The 23,899-nt window shown below is 34.2% G+C and overlaps 3 protein-coding genes across 3 annotated transcripts in view; all 3 read left to right on the top strand.

The window, feature by feature from the left end:
- The first annotated feature begins 1,218 nt into the window (after positions 1-1,218).
- LOC117101296 (WD repeat-containing protein 43-like) lies at positions 1,219-16,747 on the top strand. The gene is made up of 16 exons (XM_033241259.1): positions 1,219-1,445; positions 4,418-4,552; positions 4,698-4,819; positions 6,030-6,150; positions 6,944-7,095; positions 7,616-7,718; positions 8,591-8,655; positions 9,263-9,434; positions 10,408-10,494; positions 11,493-11,621; positions 12,355-12,495; positions 12,628-12,746; positions 13,250-13,427; positions 14,254-14,323; positions 14,698-14,759; positions 15,158-16,747. The coding sequence occupies exons 1-16, from the start codon at positions 1,263-1,265 to the stop codon at positions 15,338-15,340; spliced, it is 2,022 nt and encodes a 673-aa protein (XP_033097150.1). The 5' UTR covers positions 1,219-1,262; the 3' UTR covers positions 15,341-16,747.
- A 953-nt stretch (positions 16,748-17,700) lies between these two features.
- The window catches only part of LOC117101318 (basal body-orientation factor 1-like), a 23,579-nt gene continuing 17,380 nt past the window's right edge, over positions 17,701-23,899 (top strand). Inside the window, exons 1-3 of the mRNA XM_033241284.1 lie at positions 17,701-17,894; positions 18,312-18,540; positions 19,814-19,879. Of these exons, the coding sequence (XP_033097175.1) occupies positions 17,842-17,894; positions 18,312-18,540; positions 19,814-19,879 (348 nt within the window). The 5' untranslated portion in view covers positions 17,701-17,841. The remainder of the gene's footprint in view (positions 17,895-18,311; positions 18,541-19,813; positions 19,880-23,899) is intronic.
- Positions 20,170-23,897, top strand: LOC117101297 (basal body-orientation factor 1-like; the record flags this gene model as incomplete). The annotated part of the gene is given in 5 exon segments (XM_033241260.1): positions 20,170-20,405; positions 21,130-21,333; positions 22,040-22,260; positions 22,801-22,962; positions 23,647-23,897. Coding segments are annotated over 5 exon segments (918 nt in total). The 5' UTR covers positions 20,170-20,261.

Here is a 23,899-nt window from a genome sequence, read left to right as displayed (position 1 = left end):
CTCTTGCTTTAACAGCTGGCAAAACCAAAAATTGAATTTCAAACCATATCAATGTGTTTTGGGGGACTCACAAACCTCAACAGGTTTCCAGTTTAAAGGTCAGGCTTAATCATGATAAAGATTTAGTTCCCTCTCCCCATTCCCCACACATAAACAAAATTAACTCCCAGGAAGTATGCTCGTATTATATTGTTAAACCTCCACCAATGAAGGACGCATTCAGCGATGTCTGCCTGTTAGCCAGATTACGCAAAAACTAATGAATGGATCATCATAAATTTTAGTGGAATGGTATATGATATTAATCAAAGAAAGACAGCATTCAACTTTCGGAAGAAAATGTCAAAGGACAAGGTGAAAATTTGATGTTTTTACCCTCAAGCATTAAAGAAAATAATGAAATTTCCCCTTGTATTCAGGTAGCGCTCAAGAAAATAATGTAATGTAGATGATTAGTATTACTTTCTTGAGGGTATGCTGCAGTTTCAACCATCATACAGAGCTTGCGTATAGCTGGAATTCAGACAGAGGGTGAAGGTATGTACTCTATGGAGCGACTGGATCTAGTTGAAGATTGAGTCATCATGAACTTGAAAAAGTGTAAAGGACATACTTTAACCTGGTAATCTATAGTATTATAGTGCATTGTACTTTTAATACAACTGACATTGACATAGAAAAGATTGAAAATAAAGCCATCTACCAGTGTAAAAAAGAATGAACATTACTCAGAATTTCTAGGCGCTATTACACAAATCATATCCGAGACATCATATCACCTTAGTTAAGATCTTCCAAAGTCTAATAGAATATTATCAAAGCCATACTATATCCTGTCTCTTATACACATCTAGATGTGTATAAGAGACAGAATGTGTCCCATCTCTCTAAACCGTAATCCTCGATTTTGTCTCGTTTTTCCGTAATAATCTTATGAGCAATGGGATTAATGGAAGAGAAATAATCGTCGCAGATGCTCTCTAGAGGCATTTTGACACAATCTTGGGCACCAAAAGTAAAAATCAGCTGCGAACAACCGAGGTTTGATACTACAAAAAACCGAAAACCACAAGAAAAAAAAATGACGAGTGGGTGACCCAGGGATGACTCACAACATATCATAGATGGCGCTAAATATTCTTGATTTTTTTCTCTTGATGGAATTTATTTCTCAACACTATTTTCATGAAAATACTCAGCTAGTTGCTTTTGATTAAAATACATTGTGGGCATGCGTAGTACACTACACGTGGGAACGGAAAATGGCGTCGAAAACCTGCATTTTGTCACCAAATGGTGGCTGTTTAGCTGTTTCTAGCCCAGATGGAAGGCTTACAATTTGGGATACTATCACAGGTATCCCTAGACAACAATATACCCCAAGTTCACACCTTTCAGCAACGTGTACATGCATTTCATGGAGTGCAATTAAGCATGATGTTGAGGTACGTTTTCAATATGAAGATCGTCTGATGCATGGTTTTCTCGCGGAGCGTGGTTTGGGCGGTGTAGTGTGTAAACATGGATTGGTTGCTTATCGGCTGGCCTAAGCTAAGCTAGCTGCAGTATACTTATTACTGGATGGTATAAGGCCTAGTTGTTATTAACAAATCAGTGCAGTTAAGCTGTTACTGTACACCAACAAAACAAACATTATTCATAATACATACATACAAAATTAGGCCTAGGCTAGGCTCTAGAGGTTCCGGGTCGTTTCCAACCTGGGTCGATTCGGCCGGGACATTTCGGCCCTTTTTGGGCCGAAACGATCTGGGCTAGAAGTGGTCGGGTGCAGGTCAACTCGGCCACAAGTCAACTCGGCCACAGTCAACTCGGCCACAAGTCAACTCGGCCATAAAAAGTTCGGCTGCAGTCAACTCGACCACAAGTCAACTCGGCCACAAGTCAACTCGGTCACAATAATATAAAAAAAAAAAAAAAAATTAAAAAAAGAAATTATACTGTAGTTAATAATTTCTTTAGTTAATTTCTATGCAATGAGTGATTTTGTCGGCCTTATGAATACAATAATATATTTGCTTTATTTTCATTATCACATTATTCAGTATATTTTAATTTATTTTATATAGGCCTATGTATTGTTATAAATCGAACATTTTGGTAATGTAAATGGAGATGCAACAAACAAACAAAAACAAAAGCTTATGACAAACTAAGCCGCTAAATTAACTCTAAGCCTGTTTTATTTTATATATCTAAATTTTATTTGAAGCATTTATAAATATGATCCAAATATATATCGTATGGAAACGATAAAAAGAAACGTGTCTCCAAACCAATCGACTTGTAACATTTACGTTGTTTCTGTAAAAAGAAAGATAACTCCATTTGATACTGCAATGAACTCTTTAATAATAAGAATAATAACATTAATAATATAATAATATTAATAATAATTTTAAAATACTACTAAAAAGAATTGTTAATATCTGATAATGTTGCAGTAATATAGCCTAAGTTTCATGTTTAACAAACGGTATGCTGCTTAGCCAAATTGTTCTATTAAATTATTATTCGCGGCCGCACTTTCGGCGCTCCATACACCGTGGCCGAAATGCATGGCAAAAATACAAAGTTGGGGCCAAAACGACTCAGGGCCGAAACAACCCGGGGCCGAATCGACTTAGGGCCGAAACGACTCTACACTTAGTCTAGGTACGTGACAAAAAATTTAAAATGCAAGGAATTTCCTTGTATCCAGTACCATTATAGATAGCTTATTAGAAGCTTGACATTTGGTGACGATGACAATAGACTGACTTGGGTGTGTGGTGCCACAAAGAATTTAATGACCTAAAAATATGAACCCAAATCATAGCCCAATATACCACAGCCAAACATGTGTGGCACTATGTGGTGGGGCTCATTTTTGACATAGCAAACTTGCATGTAGATCTAATAGATTATAATAATTCATTAAAAAAATATAAGGCAACATTTAATAAACATTTAATTGTGTAGCAATTGACACAAGAAAGATGTAACAGTAAACTTTTTTTCTGAATCAAGCTGTAAGGGGGCCATTACAGCTTATTGGGGAGAACACTGTAATGCCTTAAAAACCAGCTCAGATTTGCATGGAAAATCACTAGGAAAATAGGTGTGTAGAACCATAATTACTGCATAACGCATTGGTTATGTATCAAGATTAGGCGAAAGCCTAATTTTTGGTAATATCTGCATGGAAATTGGACCTTATTTTCCCAAATTCACTTATGGATATAATGGCACACAGACAGAGGATGTATTTCCCGCTTAGGCCTTGCTTTGCAGTCTGGTTTGAGTTATGTAAGGCCAAATAAAAAAAATTACTTGTTTAGCGTCACAACACTATTTTAGGTGGGGAGGGGCGGTTTTTTGGGGTTTTTTTCCTACTTCAAGTATCAGTAATCAAATAAAATGTGTTAAAATTAATCGTTTTCAGTAGGCCTACAATAAATATTACACCTAGTTGGTGAAATCATTGTTTTAATTCACTTAAAATAGGTCTATACTTATTTTGATTAGAATTTTCTGGACAATATTCATTTATTTTTTAATTAAAAAAGATAATTCCTACCTCTAAACTTTATATTTTGCTTGAAAATTCAGGTAGGGGTGATGACACTAAACAAGTATTTTTTTTTTTTTTTTTTTTAGCCTAATATATGTAATTTTTATTGTAATTGTTATTATGAAGTTTATTGCATGTTGTGATGACATGCTGTGTCAATGGGCACTGATTCCATTAGACGATCCAAACTAGTCACTCGTCACAAATCGTGTTTTAGAGATAATGGCCAAAACATGCAAGAATGTCAACGTTTTTTAAAACAATTTTATTGCACTAAACTAACCTTCATATATCTATACTGTTATTTTCTCAATGTTAAAATAACAATTTTTAACAATTTGGTGATGATTTCTGCCTGAGAAAATCCCGAAATCATACACTTTTGAGACTGATTCTCAAATGTTGTTCTTTAAACAGAGCTGTATCTTTTAAACGCTTGTAATGTCATAAGGAAATGTCGGATTTAAATGATTCTTTTACCATTTTATAGCTCTCATTTTACTTTACTTGTTAACCATGTATTAATAACTAAAAATCAGTTTTTTCGACAAGTGACTGGTTTGGCTTGTCTTTTCCACATTTACTGTTATTGTTACAAAATAATTTGTTTTGAAGTGTTTTTATATGTGAAATTGTTTTGTACTCATGGGAGGAAAACATTCATTATTCATTTGTTGTTTTTTTTTCTACTATGGTGATTAAAACTGCCTGTCAGCTTATTAACTTTTTTCTTCCAGTACTTTTAGCTACCACTTTCCTAACAATCAGTCGTATGTAGTTTCCTAAAGTAGAACTGTGATAGTTTGTCATGAAAATGAATCTTTGATTAAAATATTTTTCCAGGATGGTCCGAAGAGAAAGAGGAGGAAATCAGAAAAGAGAAGCAATGAGAAAGACATTGAGATTATTGCCATGGGAACATCTAGTGGGAGTATATTACTTTACAGTGTATTGAAGGGAGATTTATTGAGTAAATTGGTAAGAACATCCTTGACACCATTTTACTCTAATTTCATTATACATAATTTATGAAAACTTAATGATAAAATAAATCATATAGTGGGTATTCATGTTATACTGTACATGGTAACTCCAGTGTTATTAAATTATTTTGTGTTTTTAGGATGGAGGACATGATGATACGGTAAACGATTTGTGTTGGCACCCAAAGGACAACACCTTGTTTAGTTGTTCAGATGATCAGCACATTGTCCAGTGGAACGTTAGAGATGGAAAGGTCAAATGGTAGGTCATCATCATCATTTCCGCTTAAGTGCTTCTTTTTTTTTATGCGCTAAACATCGGCATGGAAAAATGGACCAAGAAAGTAATACTTAATCTAACCCTAAAGACTAATTCTCCTTAAACTAAGTATGGCTTGGCAGTTGGCTCAGAGGAGTTCATCTGCTCTTTTCTTTTAATTCCATAAATATCAGGTCCCAAACCAATTACTTCTTTTCATGTCTTTCGTGGCCTACCCCCATGCGGGTGACGTGTCCAAATCATCTAAGACATCCTCTTCTGAGAACAGTGTCTATGTCCTCGATCCCTAGTCTGGTTAGGAGCCCTGCTGAGGGAATCTTGTTTTTATAGGAGATATTGCACATCCATCGCACCTTGGCTTTCTCAGGTCTGTCAAAGCACCATTGGTCTTTCACTTTCATTGGCCATATCTCGTGTGCCATACAACATGCAGGACTCGCTTAAGTCAAAATTGTCGGTACTTACCTATAACAGTATATATTTCTCTCATAGCTATGATACAATGGTGTATATAGAGTGATTGCACTGTTTGCTGTACAAGCTCTGGACTTGAAGTGTTCTGTCTTTTTCGGTTCGCTGGGCATTACACGTGTATTAGTAATACGCTGTCCCTGCGAGGGTCATCACTACATTTTCGCCTTATTTAAAAGAGGAGCCATTACCTCGTGGAAGAAAACCTTTTCGACCCATGAATTTGAGGGACGAAGTGCCTCCCCAAGCTAGGAAATGTGTATCAATGGTTCATTTATTCACTTCATATTTCTTCTCCAGTTTGGTTATTCGAGCTGAGTTGAATACGATTTACTCTCTAATATCCTCCTGGCCCTTGACAAGAGATTTAAAAGGACAAATTAATGAATAGTTAACAGGGAGCTCACAATATCACGTCTTACTCTGACTGTATCATGATGCTGAATGTGTCTACTGCTCCACCAACAAATTTTATGATACTATACCATTGTTCCAATCACATTTATTGTTATTTAATTGTATATTACATATCAAACTATCTGTATACGCCATATAAGAACAAAAAAATCAACGACAAAAAATACTTTTACTCTCTTAAAAAGGGGGCCCACCAAAGAGTGTTTAGACAGCATTGCTCCAAACCACTGTTCACTTTTCATATTTAAAACCTGTACCAATGTCCTGTAAATGAGTTGAGCCATTTATTTTTTTATCTCATCAGTAAATGGAAAGCCGATAAGAGCTCAGTTAATTCGATGTGTATCAGTCCCTGTGGTAAAATAATAATCTCAGCTGGTAGAACTATCCAAGTATGGGATTTAGAAACTAAAGAAGTATTAAAGGTAAGTAATAGTAATTCAAATATTATAGTTAATGATTGTAATAGAGCCAAACAACTTCCACCATTTTTTAGCTCTGATGAGGAGCTCTAGGAGTACTCGGCTCATTTGATTAATAGATCTTTTTCGTATGGGCAGCCATTAGGGCCAATATACTCTACTGCCTCTGTTATACTGCTGATTGATGAATAGATTTTTTCAGGTCCGCATCGCCAGTTTTGAACAGACGTGTAGGAAATTTTGTACACATAAACTAGACAGGATTTCCAACAAACGTTCATGGCCCTTTTTTTAAATTGGACCCTAGGGTGGCCCATACACCTACAGAACAAAACAGGGGTTTCAGTAAGAATTGTACATTACTGCCATTACCACTAATATGACACTCAGTTAACGAAGTGTTCTAAGGAACAAAAGGTCGTGGTTTTAAATCGCATCTTGGGATTTTTTTGTTTTTTAATTTTAAGACTTTTTTTTTCAATTTTAACACATTTTAATTTTGTACAAATAAACAATTAATTATTAAAAATTTCTATCTTACTATATTGCCCTCATTGGAGTTTTCAATATTATGACACCGTGTTTTTAACATACATAAGTACCCACTTGTACTCCTGGGATAAACACCTTACACAGTGAAGGTTTTTAACCCTTGACCTTAAGTTTGATTTTGAGCATCTGAGTTACAACCGTTTCCATATGGTGTTTATGTGTACCTTGCTTGTAAGAGAATAATGTACGTTATGGTGTCTGGTGACATATATGACTATTTTTCGATTTTTTTTTTTATTTACAGAAATTCACAGGACATGCATCCTCAGTGAGCAGTCTCAAAATGGTTTCCCTTAACAACACCACCAACGATGATGACGATACATCAGTGTTAGAATCTGTGGATGGATGTTACTTTATGTCAATGGCAGTCGGTGATAGAATCATAAATGTCTGGTATGATATTGATTGATATTTGTACTTATTATATTTATTTATTTTTTTATGTATTATTTTTATTGTTGTTGTTATTAATTTTATTGGTATTTAATCTTATTGGCGAGAGACTGATTTATTAGAGGGGGGAAAAAATTCATTTGCTATTTTGATCGTTCAGCCCATGATGACAAACCGTGCACCACTCATAATTAGCCTTGACTGATAAAACCACAACCACAACTTGTCTGAGGTCAATTTGACGATCATGTATGTTTGACTGAGCATATTGGTGAAAATAGTGAAGCTGGCTCTTTTAATTGCTAAACCCTCTCCACAGGGAAACTTTAATTTAATGGATGCTCTAGCTATCTCCTTTTTCAGAATTTTTGGACCCTTGTGGGCTAATTTCTGAAGCCATCACTGATTGGAGGCATATGTATCGGGGGAAAACAATTTTAAAAGCGAAAATCACAATTCTAGCAACCACCTTTTTAGCAATTGTTATTTTTTTTTTTTGTGTGTGTTTTTCTTTCCATAGGCAAATAAAAGCAGCATCAAAAAATAAAAGTTCAATTGTGCAATTCACATTGCCTGATGAACCAACACAGTTAACCATTTCAAACAAGTTGGATTCAGAACCAGTAAGTAGCTAAGCAGTTGACGTTATCATAATCTAGTTATGTAGGAATTCCACGGCCAGGATCCATCCTGCTGTCTGGGAGCACTTGGCGTTAACCTGTCTTCTGATTTTATCAGTGGCAATATGAGCAGATCATGATAAAAAACAATTTGTTGCCAACCTTGTTGAAGCCTGTGCCCGACTTTTCTACCGTCATTGATTCAGTTACCCATGATGACAAACCGTGCACCACTCATAAATCAGCTTTGACTGATAAAACCACAACCACAATTTGTCTGAGGTTTTTCTGGTGACCCACTATAACCTATTATAAGTCAATCATGACGTCATCACTGCAACTCCCAATGTTATTTGCCTATCCCCCGCAGTCCAATAATTTTTCAAAAGTGGACGCTTGGCTTGATTTTTTTTTTCGATTCGTGTGCAAAAGAAAAAAATCCTCATTTTTTTTCATCACCCTGAAGATATCGCGCACCACGGTGAAAATTGAATTGTAATTGAAAATTGAATTGTAATTGAAAATTAATTTCATAAAACAAGGTTAATTAGAACCCGGAGAAAGTTACTTCAAATTTAATATTAAGTATGAATAATTAAGGAATTCCTTGAATCAGTGAACCCAAACAGACTAAACAAACTGAACGTTTAATAGGAATATTCTAGACCTATTTTAAAGACTCAAGGAAAAAATTTTTTTTAAGCATTAAATCTAACTTTCGTATAATAATTTTCCTATAGTGTACAATGCGGAGCTCTACTAATTGCTTAATAATGGTTAGGCAAAATATAGGCAAAGTTTACACAACTGTAATGTGTATTGAGTGAGAGTGAGGACAGTGTTTTGATTGTGTTTTTTTACTTTCTTTATTTCAGCACATCTTTGTATCAGTTGTGACTAAGTCTGGTCAGGTGCACATATTTGATCCTGTTTTGAATGGGTAAGTTGACAGCTTTTGTTCTCGAATAAGCACCACTCTCAAATAAGCACCATATTAAAACCTCAAAAAAATGTTTAAGCGCCGCTGCGCTTATTTAAGCATTTACGGATATCCTACACAAATATGAAGACTTATTTCCTGTGGGGTTCTGATTGTGAATTGCACACTAGGAGACAATTCCCTACTCTTTTCCTAGAGTGTACTGTGTAACCACCATATTCATCGCCATTGGTGGTGTAGCACATTAACTGTCAGAACAGATATTTATATGCCCATGATGACAAACCGTGCACCACTCATAATCAGCTTTGACTGATAAAACCACAACCACAATTTGTCTGAGGTATGAAAAATGAGTTATTGATATATGTACACAGATGACAATGTAATCTTTAATTTGGTCTTTAAGTCCCTAGGTTGAGAAAAACTAGAGGATTGAATTATATATTATTTTTGAATTGAATACAACAGCTGACATGATATGCAACAACAACTGTGACTTGATATACTCAAAAAATATTATGTGATTCTGTATATGTAAATATTTCATAGAATTTTGAATACCTACCTAATGGTCATTTTTCATCTTTCACATTTTTATATTTAGGAGGAGTAAAAAGCCTCTTAGCCACAGGAGTACAGTACAGGTGGCCACACAAGGCTCTCAGAATGAAATGCCAAAACCTATTCCAATCATGTGTTCCAGATTTTACAATGATTCCGACCAGCGAATGTTGGTTGTTCATGGTTCGTTCATGAAACCAGTGTTTGAAAATATTGTAAGTTATATTGTAATAGTGTAACATGCATTTTTAAGTCTGTTTTGTGAATACTTATTTAGGTAAACAGGCTATTATCATTGTTCTTTTAAAAAGAACGCCTCATTCGTCCAACAAAATATTAGTTAATTGTCTTTCAGTAGTATTTAAGCTATTCATAGGTGATACATATTTAAGGGTAAATGCACATTTTGACTCTACTGCACAAACATTATACCTTTATCTATTTTCTATTAACATGAACATATTTGCTTATCATTGTTGTAATGGTCTTGCAGAATCCTCATAGAATGATACATTATATATTTAATAATTTTATTAGATAATAATTAATTGAGAAATAATAATAATAAAAGAGTAACATCTCCCAATTACGTACCCGTCTGTCCGAACAAAGTTCGTAAATGAGGAAATTCATAATTCAGAGAGTTCTAAGCCTATGCTATAAAGTACAGGGCTAAGTAGGCCTAAGCCTTGCCATGGGAGGAAAAGTTTGTCACAAAATATGACTTTGATTTTACTGTTTTTTGCAACAAAATAATACTTTCTTTGTACATTAGCATATCATGAGCATATAATGTTATTCTTTCTATAAAGATAGCGAATCCATGCGAATAGCACCTCCAGTGATCAGAAAGTGCGATTTACTGTACAGTATGACTGAACAAGCATGCACACCTCAAATATATCTCAGCTGAAAACGATTGATATTTCATGCTTGAAACTTAGTTATAGGTTTGAATGTTTTCTCTTTTAGCTGCTTAACAATTTAAATTATTTCTAAAGACTTTTAAATACATTTTAAAGTGTTTTTGTAGTTAAAAATTATCGTAATGACGTCATTGCCGCAAATTCGGTTCGTAAAATCGAGAGTACGTAAATCGGAGGTTTGACCTTTTAGAGAAATAGGATGACCTTTATGTCGGGATTAGTAAGAATCAATTATAGAAGTTATAACTTTTTACTCTTGCAGGTTTTCAGTGCAGAAACAGATGTGTGCCTAATTAGAGATGATCCATCGTTAACACAACTTAATCAAGGTGACAAAGTAGCAGATAAAGTAAGTTGGCACAATTTATCGATATGTGTTGTAATTTATTTAAGAAGATCTGTATTTACTTTACAAATATTAAGCCTGTTTGTAGCACATACATCGAAGATGCTCCAACAGGGGTGGCACTGTGGTGAAGGATATTGCTGGGTCAAGCAGGAAGTTTTTGCCCATCAGGGAAGTATGAACCCCTAGACTGAAAATGATTATTTGCTAACTAGATATATTGTGATTATTTATACTGATTTTGTGGTCTAAAACCCCCACTAGGGATTATATTCGGGGGACCTGACTGGAAGCCCTAGATTGTCCTCTTGGTTCATACCACCATCAGACTTGTTGGACCCCTATTTTTGAAGCCACTACCATACTACAACTTGCTATATTTAACAAATTACAAGAAAAGGTGGGAAAAAATTAAATTGTAAAGCAAGTCCAAAATCTAGATAGATAGAACATACACCACAACATTTTACCAACAAGCCTTACACCCACTGATAATGATGATGACTGTAGTACTGACTATGGTCTTTTAATACTTGTAGAATCGCCAACCTTTGACATCTCAAAGACGTGACTGTACTTGCACCTGGTAATATGGCACCAGCTAGACCCAGTTATAGACTAAAAATGATTATTTGCTGCTCCAACTAAATTTATTGTGATGATTTATACTAATACTGTGGTCTGAAACTCCACCAACGATTATATGCTTGGGCCCTGACTGGAATTCCTAGGTGGCCCTCTTAATTGATAATATCATCAGACTTGTTAGACCCTTGTTTTTTTATGCCACCACTGTGCTACAACATACCATACTTAACAAATTCCCGGAAAAAGGGGGGGGGGGGGGAATTGTGAAGCAAGTCCAAAGTCCAGATAGAAACAATCAGTAAAAACAGTGTACAAAAGCAGAACATACAGCACAAACATTTTACCAACAGTATTTACATCCACTGATAATGAAAATTAGTGTAGTACTGACAGTGGTCTTTTAATATTTGTAGGTTCGCCAACCTTTGACATCTCAAGATGTGACTGTACTTGCACCTGGTAACATGGCACCAGCTAGACCTTCTCAAGAAACAGACGGTTTTAAAAAGGATAATAACAAAAGGAAGTCGCTCAGAACTGAGGTAAGTAAATATTTATTGCTTGATGTTTTTTTCAGTAGCGTATAAATCAGATTTCTTAAGTGTACTACTAAGCAGAGTTGCCATCATTTATGATTAGAATTAAATGGTGGCATTAATGGCTGGTTAAATAGTGGCACCATGTTTTCTTGTCCAGGGATATAGTACCTCCAAAGGGGGGCACTTGCCCCAAGAGCTTAACTGGGTATGGTCAGGGGATGCCCCAGAACCACTTTAAAATTGTCCAAGGGGTGAAGTAGCAAAACTCAATTAATTCAATTATATTCATCATCAAATCAATGTCAATTATCAAATACAATTTTTTTAAATGTTCAAAATAGGATAAATACTTGTGAAGCTTGTAAAGCAACACAGTACAATAACTCCTAACCTAACCTAACTTAACATAAAAATCAAAGGAAGGCCTCTCCACTTTCATCACCCCTGTGTGGTTCTCATTGTGCAATCCCCACATAAGTTAAATGTGCAGGTCTTTTGATTATGACGGAAACAACATTTGTCAGGGCTCAAATGAGTGATTTGTATGCTGTACTTGCCGTGACCTAGACAGATGCATTCTGTCTGTGTGAAGTATAAGGCTTACCGTAGCTTCATGTCTTAACTTGAGAACACAGGATTAGTAGAGATCAAAATAGATGATTACATATAATTTATATGTATTATATGTGTGTCGTATACTGTCATTTTAGTATATTGATTGAATTTTTTATTTCAGCTGTCATTAGCAGAACGTTTAAATACAATGGAAATTGCGCAAGCCATCCCGCAGACATCAAAGACCCAACAACCAAAAACGGAATCTCTTGCTGTTCTTCTTACACAAGGTCTGCAGAGTCGTGACAAAGACATTTTACGAGTGAGTTCATATTTTTATTAAATGCAAGGCTCTGGTTATGAAATTGGCAACAGTAAATGAAATATTTTGTATTTTGTATCTCAAGATTTTTAGTCTATAATTAAAAATGTATTTTTTATTTGTATTCCACAGAGAGTTTTTAGGTATAACAAGGAGTACTTAATCCGAAACACAGTGAGACGATTACCGGTTCCGTTAATAATTCCATTACTGCAAGAGTTGGCTGTAAGGCTAAATACAAACCCAGAGAAGTACGTTCTCTTATATACACAAACTATACAAATTTGTATAAACTAAAGGTTTAATGTGTTTATGGATGGGCCTATTGACAAATAATTTCATTATGAACTTGAAATGGCTCAGAACACAATGACCAAATAATTAACGATACAGATATTTATTTGTTATGAATACTATCCACTATAAATTGAACTCCCACATTCAAGATAGTATTGTAATGATAGTAGTGTTTTCAGCTATAGGAAGGAATAGAGTGGGTAGATTTTAGTTTTTTTTGTGAGTGTCATTGGGTTTAAATATTTCTACATGTGTATTTTCAGAACTGTTTTTTATTGTCCCATTTCTGAAATTATCAGTCTTGTGCGCTCGTGATGAAGATGCTCTCAACTAGACTTAGTGATGTTGCAAGTGCATCGGTCTGTCCAAGTTCAATATGTTGTCTGCATGAATTTTTTTATTGATGATTAAATATGGTTTAGGTCAATAATTATTAATATTGTTAATTGCCTTTCAGTGGTCAAAATTGCGTTGTCTGGACAAAAATAGTCTTGAAGATGCACACGTCGTATCTCATGACTTGCCCTGATCTTGTTCAGCTTCTGTCCAATCTTTACGAGATGATCAACTCGCGGACCACCATGGGCAACCGTTTGTCTAAGCTGCATGGTAAACTGGACCTCATGTTGTCACAGGTAAGGAGACATAACTCTCAAATGAATGCTTAATAGGAAAGATATCACTCGTAACAAATAGAAGCATCAAATATTCAGTAAAAAGAAGCATAAATGAGTAATCACTTTCTGGGAGAGAGCGTCCTAGTTGTTAAAATGGTTTTTATTGAATTTGCACGCAGATGCGCTATCTTTTAGTTAACGATCTTTGATGTCAAAGTTGAAAAGTAATCACTTTTGCAAGAGGATGCCATACACTGCGTAATTACAGAATTTTCACACAGAAATCGCAGAGAAAGCTATCTTGTAAATATAAGATCTTGCTTGATAGCTATTGAAGTCTGGGAAGGAGGCATAATTTCATTTTTATTTGGATAGACCCTTAATTTCTTATTTAATATTTGAACTGGTAGTCATGTTCTTTCATAAGAAAGTGTATATAAATGTTCATCAATTACCAAATCTAAATTGTTTTGTATATTATTTCACTTGCAACTTATTTGATCCTTTTGATTGAGTAATTTATTATTTAAAGTGCATTAAATTTTTAAGCGTTTTCCCGGATTTTATTACAAACAGTAAGCTAGCCATTATATCATCTTGGGCTTTGCCATGCCAAAGCCAGAATCAGTGACAAAAAAAAATTGTCATATTCTCCACATTATAAGTTTTATAATGATGGGTCATTTACTGGAATCGATTTTACTATTGCCAAAGTTATGAGTAAAAATATTAAAGTTTCTTCAATACTGCCGCATTCTTATGCTAATTACTCAGGTTTTTGGATGGCGAGCCTCATATTAGTTTATGCAGGTATTTAATAAAGGAAATGTACTTGTTATTTCAGATCATGGAACAGAATGAAGAGAAAGAAGATGATGATTTTACCCAAGCATCAGCTCTCCTGGTTTATGAAGGTAAGTTCTTGTAATTCTCATTTTTCATTCCATTAATGAAAATAGAATCATGAAAATTTTGGGATTGGAGCTGCAGCTTGGTAATTAGGTGCTTTCTTTCTAATCCCAAGATCTTATCTTGGTTGTTAAGATGCTTTCCTTCCAATCCCAGGGTCCTGGGTTCAAATCCTGCAATGTTGATGGAGTGGAGCTCCAGCTTGGTGGTTAAGATATTTGCCTTATAATCCCAGGGTCCTGGGTTCAAATCCTGCATTGTTGGTGGTAGAGTGTTAGAGGTTCCAAATGATCAGCTCTGCTCTATACTGCACCATTGTTAAATAAATATAAATATTTGATGATTTGCAGTAATAATTACTTACAATTGCTTCTTGTAGAATCGTCAGATGAAATGGAAAATGTTATTGAAGATGGATTACAGAGTCGGTCAGATTCAGAGGTAAGTTTTCTGTACATGAACTACAACACCCCTAAATAATAATGGAATTGCCCATCCCAGTACACCATATATCCAAGTTAATCATCTTCTTGTCCTTATTACTTTCCAAAAAGAATGTTTTTTGTACATTTTTTTAAATTATTATTATTACCAAAAGCAAAACAAATTATTGTCTTAACTACTACATGGCTGTTGTTAAGTAACAACAAACCAACTCCTTTAGTGGTTGCACTCCCTATTGGAATCAAATGCATTTTGTAAAATAGAAATGATGCTCAAAATTGAAACCAGAAGCAAAGGTGCTAAGTATCAGCTCTTGTCCTGAATCAAATATTATTTTGTCCAATATGTGATTTAAAAATGTTGAAATTTGTTTTATTCAATCTCCTCCATTTCAGGGAGACTGGGAAGATCTTGAAGATTCAGATATGGAAGTCAATCAGAATGAAGTGGAGAGTGATGGAGATGGAGATAGAGGAGGGGGAGAAAATGATGAAGCCGAGGATGAAAGTGATGATGGTGGTACCAGCAGTGAAGAGGAGGATGAAGAAGAGGTTGCAGGGAGCGATATGAGTGATTAGCAAATACATATTCAAATTTTGATTTTAATCATTGTATCTAATCGAAGGTCAAACAAAATCTGCATTAATGATTATGAAGGAAGAAACCATAATGAACAGGTTATGATTTTAAATTTTGGCGCTAATCATGTTTCACTTTATTGAAGGAATATTTCATCAGTGAACTGAAAAAGATGCTTCATTTTTATGCTATATTCTTTACAAAAAGCATTTGTTGTGTTAGTTTATTCATAACACAATGTTTATTAATAAATTTTAAATATTGAATATTTCATCTTGTAATATTAAACCTGACTTCGAATATTTTTTATTCTAATTTGCATGGCACTGGCAGAAAATATCAAAGCTTTTTATTGTTGGCATCTCTACTGTATTGGCAGTAGACTTAGTAGTCACACAAATTAAGTCATAATTTTACCGGAAGAAATTGAGGTAGAAAAATGTAAAGTTTTCTTCATACTAATACTGTAATTTTCTATGGGCCAGATGTTGTGTTATACCCCTATAAGGATGTGACATGTTGTGCCCATATATGGGCAAGTCACATGTCTCAGATTTGTGCATACTGTATATATTAGTAATAAAAAATTATTAACAAGAATGATAATATATCTCACCGTTAATATTATATATGGGTGAACCATGAAATATATTATCTCACCATATATTGATGTGTTCATTTATGGTCAAATCTCGCATACTGTCAGATTTATCAATATATGTGCACGCTATTGTTATGAATCACCCATATGTGGCTGTGACATGTCTATATGTAGGGAATCAAATATTTTTCAGAAAACCCATACTTCCATGTTAGGCAGGTTTAATTTTTCACTTGCAAAGATTTTACAAGATTCTGGTGCTCTATGTTAACAAGTATTTTGTAAAGTTGATCAGAAAATATAAAACTGATTTTATAGCCTTGTTGTAATTTCTAAAGAGATTATCTTAAACTATGAGGTATATTATATATATGTGATGGAGAAGGAATGCCTACAGTGTTGATTCAATATCATTCCTACTGTTATACCAATTAGAATTGTGGCGATTACAATTCTGTGCCGTTACTGGCAACATGGACAATTCGATGGACAGATGCTGGCACTGGTTTGCCAGGGAAGGGGGACTTTAAATCTGAATACTCTAATCATAACTATAGTTATACTGTAGTTAAATAATCTTTTGTTTCCAATGTTTTTCTTTTAACTTTTATGTTGACAATTCATAGTGGGGACAGATTTTTAACACTTGAGAGCAGCATGGAAAAGACATTTTAAAATCATGAAACAACAGTATTGTTCTCAAACATATTTAACAACTTTATGTACAAAGTTTATCAAGCAGAAGCATTTAAAGTTATGTTGTTTGAATACTATCATCAGCTGAAATAAACTCAAGTCCATTTTATATTTTCCAAGCAAAGTGTCACTAATTATGTTGTGTAGTTTGTTAATTCCACATACCTTATATATACTACCTGATAAATAACAAATAAAAAAAAAGAATAAATTGTCATAATTTTTATGGACTTCGCCTCCCTTGACCACTTCCGAAATATTTTGACTGACATCGAATACACTCACTTTTCTCTAGTCAGGGAGATGGGAATCCATGCCCGGGAGCTCACTCTTCAAGTCCCTAATAATTTTCAGTAAAACAGGTAGCACAAGTGTCTTATGTCTTGGAGTGGCTGCTGCACGCCACCGTAAAGTTGGTATTCAAGTGAGCCCCCCCCCCCCGGATCCACAGTCTGGAACGTTGGGCAAATGCTGGCGTCACCTCTGATAAGTACACCAAAATAGAAGGATATTAAAAAAGCAATATCCTATTCACCTTTTAAAGTTTAATTCTCTGAATAGCTCTTTTTTGTAATCCTGATTGTGGCAACTATTCTGTACAGGCCCGTACCATGCGTGTGTGTTGGATGTGTACTCCCTTAAATTGGTAAAAAAAAAAGCCATAAGTTTACACATTTTTATTGACAGACGAGAATGTCCTGAATATAATCTGTCTCTTATCCCCATCTAGAGGTGTATAAGAGCCAGGTCACAGGTAAGGAGACATNNNATGCATAGACTGTCTCTTATACACATCTAGATGTGTATAAGAGACAGTAATTATGACGCCCATTATCTATTATAAGATCAATACAAGCCTTGAAGCTGGAAGGCAAAATAGCTCAAATTGTAAGGATACAAAATTTAAATCAAATACTGTATCACATTACAGTATTCAATGCGGTTTAATTAATAAAAACGGGTTTAATTTATTATTTTTCTCTTGACAAATCGTAGAGGGTGTAGGGCATTCACAGTTGCCATGGTTCCATTATGCACATAGAGGGCGCTTCAATTGTTTACTATATTTCGGATGGATCGGAGATAAAAAGCAAAAGCCTTATTGTTTTTCAGTTGTTTAAACAAGTTTTTTGTTATTTCTGTGTAACTAAAATTATTGTGGTTAATGTTAATCAGCTACCTGCTTGTGTAAAATAGTTCAAAATGCCGAAGAAAACTAAAAAGGTCAAAACAGGCAAAGGAAAGGTAAAGAAGGGGTAAGTTTTAGTTAGGCTGGCCTAGGCCTAGCCTAGGCCTAGTACTAGTAGGCATATCTCAGCCTCTATCTATTTAAACAAAGGCCAAGGGCCTGGCCCTCTCCTTTTTTACTATATACTGCGCATCCTGATCTACCTACTCTATTACTGTCAGAACCGACTGATGACGTATGTCATTAATTAAGATGATATTAATTACCCCTCTTCATAATTTATTCATATTAATATATTATAAAAATAAAATAGGGCCTAGGCTAGGCCTTGGCCCCTATTTATTATTATGATGATTGAAAAATAGTATCAATAATACTTAATATTAATTTACTTACATAAAATTGATCTATTTTTTGCCAATGGATTAATCATACCAAGCACATGGATATATGATATTATTACTATCATTTTTTTCTTTGATAGGAAGAAGAAGGAAAAGAAATTCTCTGATACAGCACTTGCCACAGCCAACTCAAAGATATGGGAAGCTCGGTTGGCTACCACAGAGATGTCCCGACAAGAATTCCGAGAGAGTTCAAAACATCTTGCCCTTGAGAATGAAGCCCTACAAGTGTCGATGCAGAAGACAGAAAGGGACACAGTGGAAGTTATAACATTCTTGAAAAGAGAGGATCAAGCTAAGGAGGACCTTGTATGATAGGTTTTGATTTTTATTTTATATTCTGTTTCTTTGAAAATAAACTACTGAATCATATTATTCATCTCTTTTCTATGAATATAAGCAATAAATAAAAATTTTTTTTTATAAAAATAAAATGTAGCATGGCATAATGATTGAAAGGTAATGAGAAAGAAAACAAAAGATTGAATAGTAAAAAGAAAGAAAATGAATAGATTGAAAAGTAATAAGAAAGAAAACAAATAGATTGAAAAGTATTAAGAAAACGAAAGATTGACAAGGAATAAGAAAGAATACGAAACATTGGAAAGGAATAAGGAAGAAAACAACTGAAGAAATAAGGAAAAGAAACAAATTGAAAGAAAACGAAAGGCTGAAAAGGAATAGTTCAAAAGAAAGAAACTGAAAGGTATAGAAAAGGAATAGAAAGGAAAGATTGAAATGAATTACAGTACTAGAAAGAAAACGGAAGATGGAAAAGGAGTAAGAAAGAAAACGAATAGAATAAAAAGTATTAGGAAAGGAAACGAAAGATTGGAAAGTAATAAGAAAGAAAATAAAAGATTGAAAAGGAATAAGAAAGAAAAATTAATAGAAAGAAAATGAACTGAAGAAGGGAAGGAATAAGAAAGAAAGTATAGAAATTAAATGCAAGGCTAAAAAGGGATAGAACTAAAAAGAAAAGAGGAGTACAAGCTATAGTAATAAAACCAAGAAACAAGTATAGAATAGATAGAATGAATAAAATAGAGATAAATGGGAAAGTAAGTATATAATTGCTATTAAATATTTTGTTAGTAAATATAACTGCAACTATAACTTTATTATTCAATACTTTTCACTTGGTAATTTCAAAATTTTGCCTCTGTGTATTGTATTTTTAACTATTCAATATAAAAACATAAAAATTAATAAATCCTTTTTCTTTTCGTCAAGAGTCACTTCGCCTCGGAATAGTTCGCTAGATAGACAGCGCATTATAAATGCTGTTTTATTATTATTATTTATTAATGTAGTCCTGTCTTTATTATTATTATTTTTTAATTAGAAAAATGTCTCTTTACACTGGGCATCCTGTTCAGTAAGTAACTTCTGTTATCCCATGGGGCCCAGTTATGCTCATAAAGATAATTAGGGAGTGGTGTTGTTTTATATGAGAAAAAACACTGCTGCCACTGAAATTTAACCCATGACCCTGGGATTAGAGGGCAAGCATTTTAACCACCGAGCTATTCAACTACACTCCACTCTTTTGCTTTTTAACATATTCTTGTTTGCGTTTTAGATTTCAAAATTGCAGAAACAATTGAAGGACACAAAAAGAGAAACCAGGAAAGAAAAGGAGATCATTGTAAGTATTTTTGGCCCCTGGTTTTAAAACGTTGACTGCCAGACCTTTTTTAAGGTTCCTTCCTGTGTGTCAATTTCTTGAGGAGAGCTGTTAGTAGCTCTCCTGCTTTTTCTTTAAATCAAGGTCTGGACTTAGAAATTATTTGACTTAGGCATAGTCGACTTAGGCAAGTTTAACTGTAATTATGGCATATCTCTTGTCTTTCACCATTGTGGCTTGTTGACTTATAGAAGCAACATTTTAATCTATCCTGCTAATAAAACAATTGTGATTGCATTTTACATGGATAATTATTATTTGATTTATTATCAGTAAATTGGATGAGACAACTCGATCTGTTTACAAAGAAAATGTGCGTGTGAATGAGGCTCTGTGTTACCACATGAAAGAAACAAGTGAGTTGGAAAAAGCTAAAGGGGAACTGGTGACCAAGAACAAGCAGCTAGAAGAAGGAAAAGAATTGAATGATCTTCTTGTTCAAGAGAAAGTAGTGGAAGCCAGGAAACAGAAGAGCCAGATCCGAGCGGTGAGTAGTCTGTTGTGTATTTTTATTGTAGTATTCATCATAAAACTTTGTAGTGCAAAAAGAGTATAGAAACAAAATAGATCCACTCCATTGTTTTTGCTGTATTTTGATTCTGTTGTGTTTTTGAAGGCCATCCGAAAGCCTGGTTCTCACAAGAGACCTAGTATCCGGATCGGGAGCTAACCATTAGCGCTAACCGTTAGCACCTGCATGAGAATGCCCGATTGGTTAGCGCTAACCGTTAGTGGTATCTGGATACCGCTAACAGTTAGCAAGCGCTAGCGGTTAGCAAGTGAGCGCGTTTCTATCATCAACCAATTACACGTACGCGTTTACAATTTCTAGTTTCTTATTGGCCAGTGATTCCATCATCATATTCTTGGTATCCGGATCGGGATTTTCTCGTATGGACGCACAGCAGCTTACAGTTAGCAGGATCCGGATCCTGCTAACCGTTAGCTGCCGTGTGAGATCATAGCCTTAAATACTGATATAACAAAATGTCACTCTCAAACTGTAAGAATGCTATTTCAAAGCAGTGTTCCCAGATTAATGATTAGTTTCTTCCCAATAGGGGCCTGGCCCCCCCCCCGACGACATCACTACAATAGCAGTCTAATCCAAGCCTCCCAACAAGGACCATATATTTATTATTTTACTTCATTACCGATATTGATCTTTTTTCATGATTTATTTAATTTCTAATTGTGAATTCACTTTGTAGTTACAAGAGAAAGTATCAAGTCTTGAGACTGCACTCAGCCACATGGTGAAGGAGTTTGAGCGAGAACGCGAGATTGTTGTCAGCAAGGCTTCCATCGAGACCGAATCCAGTAAAGTGGAGATTGCTAAGCTACTGCGTACAGTTGAAATGAGATCGAAAGAAATGAATAAAGTGAAACGACTGGCAAAGGCTGTACTTGATCAGGTAAGGCATAGATGGGTCACATGATCACATATCAGGACCATACTCTTCTTTCATTCGTGCAAACACCTTGTGGCAGATGATATACAAGCTCTCATTGGCTTGTTGTCTGTTGATTTTTATACTCCTCGGAGAACTAAATATGTTTCATAGGTTTTGATCTTAATAAGCAGGTAATGATGTAAAGCGCATTGAAGCCTTTGTTGTGCTATATAGACCAAGTATAGTATGGCAACTTACCAAATTTTTTTTCCATTTTTACTGTAATCTTAATTACAGTAATTAAGTTATTAGAAAAAATATTTTTATCATTATTAATGTAAATAATAATTAAAATAATTTAATTATTTTTATTATTATTAACATTAATAGCACATAATATTTATTCTTCATCTTATTTACAGGAATCAAATTATTAGAAAATTTTTTTATCTATTGTATTGATTTTATATATTTACACTAATTAATTTATGAGCAAAATTATTTTAATTATTATCATTGTTTAAAATAATCGTTAAAATAGTATTAATTATTAGTAACATTAATGTACATGATATTAATTCTGTAATTTTTATTTAACCATCTTATCTATTATTGATCGAGTGTAGAATAGTGAGGAATTATTTACTATTCTTCAAAATGCCTATTCCCCTCCCCAAATACGCGTTTATTTTAACCTCTTTGCTAACCAGCCCATTTTATTTAATAGAGGACTGAAATGGAGCAGTTTTTCCTTGATTCTTTGGAGCTTGTGAAGAAAGAGATCATTGCAAATCGTGCTAAGTACCGTCGAGATGCTGCAATGGCATACCACAGACGAATGCTAGATGCACATGCTGGCAAAGTAGACTACCCAAAAATAAGAACCTTCCGTAATTCCGACACCAGCACCAATAGTGTTTACAACGACCTGAAAGCGGCTGAAGATTGGTACGTATTAATCATCGTTTCATTGCAGTAATTAACTAATTCAGATGTTTAATTCCTAATTTTTACTAGAATTATTATTTGATTAATTGTAATTTAAATTAGTGGCTATCATTTGCTATCATTTGCTATCATGATTATCATTAATATCTTTTTATGTTGTCATTATTCAATATAATTTTAATGATTTATATAATTTTTATCTTGTTATTAATTTCTTTATGGTTATTAATTACAAATATAAATATTATAGAAATTAATGTCATTGTTACCACCATTCAATGAATTTCAAAATAATATATCTTTCAGGAGTGGACTTTAACCATTGATTAATTGTAATTTAAATTAGTAGCTATCATTTGCTATCATGATTATCATTAATATCTTTTTATGCTGTCATTATTCAATATAATTTTAATGATTTATATAATTTTTATCTTGTTATTAATTTACTTATGGTTATTAATTACAAATATAATTATTATAGAAATTAATGTTATTGTTACCACCATTCAATGAATTTCAAAATAATATATCTTTCAGGAGTGGACTTGGAGTCCAATTGGATCTTAAAGATTTGACTTGGGAACAAAGAGAGCGCGTTCTCAGACTTTTGTTTGCCAAGATGAATGGAAATAAAGTACGTCCTCACCCTCCGTCTGACGTTGGTCCAAATAAAACAAGGTTATCATCTTCAATTGAAAGGTACAAGTCGTGTTAACACTTATTTCATTTTTAAATTGTTTTCACACTATTCTCATATTTAGATCCTGATTTTAAGATCTAAACGTGTTTCCTCTTCCAACAGTCAACCATTTTTTAAAGCTGCTATGAATCCTCACATGCAGTTATGTAGTGTGCTTTTGTGACATTCACACTGTCAGAAGATGAACAGCTTATTTGATGATTATGATGGTGATGATAATTATGATAATGATTAAAATGATGAGGATGATGATGGTGATAAATATGATGAGGATGATGATGACAATGATGATGATAAAGACGGTGAGGGTGATGAAGAGGGTGGCGATGATGGTGATGATGAAGATGATGATAATGAAGATGATTATGATGATGGTGAGGAGGAGGATGGTGATGGTAATGATAATGATGAGGGTGATGATGATGATTGGATGAAGATGGCGATGATAATTGTGTAGATGACGATGGTAAAGATGATGATGATGATGGGACTGAGGATGGTGGTAGTGATGATGATGATGGTATAGATGATGATGGTGAAAGACGATGATCAATGACTTATTTTGATCTGTGCTTTTTAATTTTCTGTATGTATTCACACTGTCAATTCAACATAGGTTTTTTGCTCTTTCTATTTTAACTTGTGTTCACATTGCCCTAATGTTTTCATTATTTTTCTTTCAGGTTAGCTATTGAAGGTCCGTCTGAGCAAGATAAAACTTTTCTAACTCAAGCCCACATGGATGGTTCAATGGAACGTAATATCATACCCGCTATCACTGCATCAGCAGGTTCAATAAAAGCCAATATTATCCCTGATATTGGAGCGTCAACAAAAGATACACAGCAAGAGTTGGCACTAGTCTCATAAAATCTGAACATGGGACTCAAAACCAAGCAAAATTAAAGACTAAATCATATTCCAATTCATAAATCG

This window comes from Anneissia japonica, unplaced genomic scaffold (assembly GCF_011630105.1).
Source record: "Anneissia japonica isolate Jap-2015-1 unplaced genomic scaffold, ASM1163010v1 scaffold3709_len703521_cov189, whole genome shotgun sequence".
NCBI classification, from domain to species: domain Eukaryota; kingdom Metazoa; phylum Echinodermata; class Crinoidea; order Comatulida; family Comatulidae; genus Anneissia; species Anneissia japonica.
This window is presented reverse-complemented; position numbering and strand designations above follow the sequence as displayed.